The 6,179-nt window shown below is 40.3% G+C and overlaps 1 protein-coding gene across 1 annotated transcript; it reads right to left on the bottom strand.

The window, feature by feature from the left end:
- Nucleotides 1–1,189: 1,189 nt before the first annotated feature.
- Nucleotides 1,190–5,823, bottom strand: LOC124821012 (Leucine-rich repeat protein kinase family protein). The gene is made up of 2 exons (XM_047292809.2): nucleotides 3,712–5,823; nucleotides 1,190–2,939 (listed from the first exon to the last, which is right to left on the bottom strand). Exons 1-2 carry the CDS (start codon nucleotides 5,196–5,198, stop codon nucleotides 1,490–1,492), a joined length of 2,937 nt encoding a protein of 978 aa, XP_047148765.1. The 5' UTR covers nucleotides 5,199–5,823; the 3' UTR covers nucleotides 1,190–1,489.
- Between the last annotated feature and the right edge of the window lie 356 nt (nucleotides 5,824–6,179).

The raw sequence follows: 6,179 nt of genomic DNA, 5'->3' as shown, positions 1-6,179 counted from the left end.
AGAATCCTGTGCAAATAAATGTGAAGTAGGTGAAATAGTATGGTTCAATTGTAGAGGACCAAATGGAAGGAGGAGGATAGTGAGGAATTTTGCTTCTTTTGTAAGCTGAAAATGAAAGGAGAGACACAGGAGAGAAGAAACAAATACTAAGAAACTTACATATAACATTGGATTATTTTCGTATTTAACGTTTTGATTTATAGAATATTTTCATTATTTTATTCTAATAATTACATTTTAACCTGTGAATTAATTAATACATCATAGTACCAACTTTGCGATTAAAATTATAATGTTTATTCACGTCAGTTGATACAGCCCGTCAGGTACAAAATTATGCAATGAACTAGAACAATATAAAGACTAAATAAAGTAAATTGCACGTTCAAATATATTATAAACCACTAAATATATATATATATATATAGGCACACAATTATGAAAAGTACTTGGAATAGAAGAGTAATTGGAAAAAAGAAAAAGCAAAGAACATGGGAAGCAATACAACACCGAAAAGAGAGCTTCTATTCCGACAGCATCATATCTGGTAATACTGTATAATCCAATAACAGAGATTTACTATTTCGTCGTGATCTTTTGGTCAGGCGTGCTCTCTGCATACACTCTCTTTTTTTCCATTCCATTATATGCATATGCAATGCTGGCATTCCATTATATTGAATGCTCATTACATTTCAAATAAACATTTTCTTCAAAATGAGTGCTAAGAATCTATGGAGTCCCGAGGCTCTGTTCACCACTTTTGACTTCTAAATTTGCACTATATTTTATTCCAGTCATATCTGTCAAATTCATTTTAGCCCAACAACCACATCATTCTAACACGAAATCAATGCAAGATCAATGTCAAACTAGAGGCAAAAAAGTGTTGGCTTTCGTTTTCTTTTTCTCCCATGATACCATATTTCTCTTGTCAAGTTGACCTCTTCAATTCATTTATACACAACTTGAACCTAAACAACACACAATGATAGCTCAAATTATTAGATGCGATTAACTTTTTTCCTGCATTTCCCTCCACAAGAGGAATAAAAGGACATAAAAAAAACGATACTATATGTGTGTTTGCTAGAGCATGCTCTCTATGCACAAGCCAAAAGCGTACGAACAAAAGATATATGGTCATTCCTAGACCTGGAAAAGCAAAAAGCTGTCTGAACAATAAATGTGACACCAAAACAAACAAACTAGAATATGAAAGATGAGTAATTAAGCAACAATTTTCAGGGGGGGTCCGAAAGGGAACCCGGTGAAAAGGAATCCGGCATCCTAGGTGTAGTAGCATAACAAAGAGAAATCTTAAAACAAACAACTAGAGACTAAGAAGGAAAAATTACAATGGAAAGTAAACATTTTGCAACAAATAATTTCTCTCTCTCTCTTCTCTCTCTCTTCAATAAATAAACCGGATTCTTCTTCCCCGGAAAACCCATTGTCTATCCTACTAGTTAAGAAACAGCAAGTTAATTCATCCCAATTCTTCTTGTCCTTCAGAGGGACATCTTATCAGCTCCAATATGTTAACTACCTCTCCCATGTCAGGCCTGTTAGATGGCACTTGAGAAGTACATATTAAGCCTAGCTTCATTACAGGAATGGCTTCTTCTGCTGGGAATTTCCCTTGGAGCCTCTCATCAATGCATTCCTCCACCCTACCTTCTTCCAAAGTGCTTCTCACCATGTCACAAAGTACCACCACATCATCCTCCATGTATTCCACTGGCCTCTTCCCTGTAACAATCTCCAACACCAGGATACCAAACCCGTATACATCACACTTCTCGGTGATCTTCACTGTTTTGCAGGCAAACTCCGGTGCCATGTAGCCGAGCGCACTCTGGATTTTGCTGCTCAAGACATATCGGTCAAGCATAGGTAGCAGCCTTGCTAGGCCAAAGTCTCCTATCTTTGGTTCACCATAACTGTCCAGAAGTACATTGGTTGACTTGATGTTATAGTGAATGATGTTGGAATTGTGCAAGTGTGCCAAGGCCTTGGCGGTTCCCAGAATCACATTAAATCTCTCATTCCATGAGAGGAAGTTTCCACCAGATCCTTCATGGAGATGCTTATACAGACTACCACCAGAGACGTACTCATATATAAGAAGCTGCAGCGATGGTGTCCAATAATAACCCTCAAGTTCCACGAGGTTTTGGTGTCTGATTTTTCCTAACTTCTTCACTTCTCTTTCAAAATCTTCTTGAGACTTGACAAGGCTTGATACAGTGAGCTTCTTTATTGCAACTGAATGACCATCTCTAAGAACCGTTTGGTACACTGCACCAAATCCTCCACGCCCAAGCTCACAGTCCTTATTGAGCAAAGCATGTGCACCGGAACTGAAATCAGGCTCACCAGAAAACATGACAAGCTTGCCAGAGTTGGCATCTGTAGTAGGGGAACGGCTGTATTCATCTCCTGCAGAAAATGTGAGGGCAGCTGCATCTCGAGATGTGGAGGAGCGCACTCGAAGATTGAGAACAGTGATGCTAATAACACCAATTACAATGACAGCAGCTGCACCAATGGCAATGAGTGCCGAAATGCTGAGAATGATTCTTTTGTGACCCAAAGTTTGAGGCAATGCACCTGGGCTAACGTCAGTAGAAGTGTTGGGATTTAGAACAATAGGCTTTGGGAGGACAGCAGGGCATGATTTGTTTACTGCAGCGCCACAAAGTGATGGATTGCCAGAAACAGAGGTGGGCGAAATGGTGTTGAAAAAACCACCAGCCGGCAGTTCACCCTGCAGGTTGTTGTGAGATAAATTGAAGGAAAGAAGATTGGCAAGGTTGGCCAGTTGCTTAGGAAGGTTTCCAGTAAGGTTGTTGTAAGATAAGTCCACAGTTTGCAGGTTGGTAAGTTTTGCAACTGCAGCAGGTATAGGGCCACTCAGCCAGTTTTGGGACAGGGTCCTACAGAACGTACCAAAAAAGAAAGGAGTAAAGAAAACAAAGCAGAACCAGCGGAAGTCAGAACAATAAAAAAAGGAGCAGTTGGATCTCATCTTACTGTATGTTTTTTAAAATTTAACTCGGGACTAGAAAACCTACATAATGCCCTCCTATTATGATTAAGAAAAAAAACAACAATGCATCAAAGTACAGTGCTATAAACTTTAAGGCCGCACAACAGTAACAGATATTTAGTTTCCAAGAAAAAAAAACAAGTCATTAATGTCACTATGACCATCCATTCCCGAAATATAAATTGACATAATTTCTTGAATCTTGTTGAGTTTCCTACTGTGCAGGGCATACAAAAGTTTAGAAGTACAAATGAACTTAACCAAGTTGTTGCTGCTCATTACACTATTGAACTGTGCAAGATTACGATAAAGTACCAAAACTCCATGCCAGATTAAATCGAAGCCCAGACTTCCGGTTTGCTGGAATGTATTATGATAGGCAACACATTTCAATACAACATGGAATAAATAAATGATAATAAACAAAGAAAAGCTTCCATCAAGTGCATATGAACAATGAACAAACAGGTTGGCTTGAGTTTATATGCATTAAAGAGTATAATAACGTGGGATAAGCACCTTTCACCAAATATAAAGCATGAAGATAAGTTAATTCCGTTTGATGAAAATTATGAGAGCAACACTTATATACCTACTGTAAATACAAGCGCGTGTATGAAACGCCAAATTGAAAGATGGGACAGAGAAAAGGAACTTACAGTGTGGTTAGCAAAGAGCAGTTCTCAATTGACGTTGGAATTTTCCCATTTAGGAAGTTCTTTTTCAGCACCAGTTCTTTCAATGACACAGCTCCTCCTATTTGCCAAGGTATACTTCCATTTAGCTTATTATAGCTCAAGTCAAGACTAGAACATGTTTTCAACTCACCAATTACAGCTGGTATAGGACCCGTAAGAGAGTTATTTGCTAAATTCAAAACATGCAAGCTGCTTAAACCTCCAATAGCAGATGTGATTTCACCAGAAAATGCATTGTGAGACAAATCCAAAACTTCAAGACTTTGAACTGCAACTTCAGCCAAGGAAATCAAAGGGTTTTTCTTGCTACCACTTGTTCCATTTTCCGACAGCAAAACCTTGTCCAAATCTGACTTGAATATCCACAATGGAAGCCCCCCGGACATCGAATTTCGGCTGACATCCAACACCAAAAGTTTCATGCAATTAGCCATAGACTCAGGCAGACTACCAGTGAAACTATTCCCAGAAAAATTCAACATCTTCAATGACTGAAGATTTCCAACGGAGTTTGGAATCCGACCAGTAAGTGCATTGTTTGAAAGGTCCAACGTCTCAAGACCTCTCATCTCCCCTATCCACTCAGGAAGCTCTCCAGAAAAAGCATTCCCTCGTAAACTAAGGTAACCACACAATGCAAGTTCCTTGAAATCACCAGGAAGACTTCCAGAAAATGAATTATTCCCCAAATCAATGGACCTCAAAAGCGAACAGCTCCCAAACCCACCAGGAACATTCCCAGTCAACCGATTCCTAGCCAAGCTAACAGTCCTTAAATTCTTCATGGCCTCAACCCCCTTAGGAATCTCCCCCTCCAACAAGTTATCAGACAAATCCAGGGACCTAAGAGCACTCAAAGACCAAATCCCAGAGGGGACAGAACCAGAAAACTGGTTATTAGAAAGGTCAATAGCAGCAAGAGCAGAACACGCACCTAAAGTAGAGGGAATGGACCCAGAAAACCTGTTCCTGGCCAAGGAAACTGCCCTGAGAGACCCACATTGTCGGAATACATCCTCAGACACCTCCCCTGAGAGACTGTTGCCACTCAAATCGATGACCCTAAGGCTATCTATTTGAGCAATGTTGGAGTTTATCCCCCCAGTGAGGTTGTTGTTCGCCAGAGAAAGCTTCCTTAGAAACTGCAACCTTTGCAACCCTCGACCTATTCTCCCAGAGAGAGAAAACCCATCAAGGTTAACCTCCACCACTCTGTTGGATCTAGGGTTGCACTTCACCCCAACCCAACCACTCCCACAAGCACTCTCATCGTCCTCGCTCCAAGACGCAAGCCTCCCCTTCGGATCTCGTATGTCAGCTTTGAACACAATCAGCCCCAAAACGTCGTCGTTCAGAGAGGGGTTCACCGCCGTCACCGCCACATAAACCACCTCCAACAACAACACAAGAAAAAGAAAACCTCTCATGCTCGAAAATAACGCTCGCATTTTAGAGCCCTAAACACCCATGTGAAATTGAGTTGGGGAAAACAAGTAAAGAGGGCCAAAGCCTCCGAATTTAGATAAGACAACCAAATCCCAAAACCCAACTTCAGATTAAGCTCTAACTAAAACAAAAAGAATAAAGAAAAAGCAAACTTTTTTTATTTCAGTAACGGCTAGACTTGAGAGTTATGGAGAAAGAAAGAATGGGGCGGAACACAACTCCGCAGTGGCATTTGTGACTGAGGGAATTAATGAAAACTTATCAAATAAAAAAAAAGTAACTGAAATAAGTAAGGGTCACTGAAGATGAAGACTGCACACCGAATCCTAAACCCCACTTCGCAAGTAAGGTACTTTTTTCCTCTACAGGATCTTCAAAGTGAAACAAAGCAGAGCTGATGAAAAAATCAGCAGCGAGTGTAGCAGAAGACTCGATCCAGAAACAGTGAAATGTGGGAACGGAGAATATGTAGTTCAGCTGAAGAGTAACAAACAAGAAAAGGAAACTAGATTTTCCGGTGAGTGTGAGCAGAAGTTACTCGCCGGCGTCAAAGTAACGGCTCTCACTCTCTCTCTGTTTTTTCTCTCTCTGTAGTGTCTCTCTCTGCTTCCACACACAGTCCACACACATAAGTAATATTCAGTTTTTATTAACGGCAAAAAGGGTCCCCTGTTGGGTAGATAGGAAAGTAAATTACGACAAAGCCACGTGGCATACCATGCCGAGGTACCGGTCCTATGTGTGTGCCATGTCATCGTGCTCTGCTATGCTTTTGACATGGAGGCTGATCTGGCTTTCCATATTCCGACACTGCCCTTTCCTTTGCAGCTTTGTCTTTAATTTATTTTTTTCTTAAATAAAAGTGTTAAGATGTCACTTGACCATGATTTCCTTTTAGAATTAGAAATCGTTGGTGGAAAACAGAGATATTACTTTGTTTTTTCCTTTACACCTTTCTGCGCAGAAAGGAATATTGCTACTTG

This window comes from Vigna umbellata, chromosome 2 (genome assembly GCF_029865625.1).
Source record: "Vigna umbellata cultivar VRB3 chromosome 2, Vumbellata_1.0, whole genome shotgun sequence".
NCBI lineage: Eukaryota > Viridiplantae > Streptophyta > Magnoliopsida > Fabales > Fabaceae > Vigna > Vigna umbellata.
Note: the sequence above shows the minus strand (reverse complement) of the source record. Positions and strands in the feature narration are given on the sequence as shown.

Bases quoted from the DNA above. Each gene is read 5' to 3' on its own strand.
- LOC124821012 (XM_047292809.2), bottom strand. From the start codon at position 5,198: ATGCGAGCGTTATTTTCGAGCATGAGAGGTTTTCTTTTTCTTGTGTTG. The intron at 2,940-3,711 runs GTAAGTTCCTTT...TACGTTCTGTAG, and splicing joins TGCTCTTTGCTAACCACACT to GACCCTGTCCCAAAACTGGC.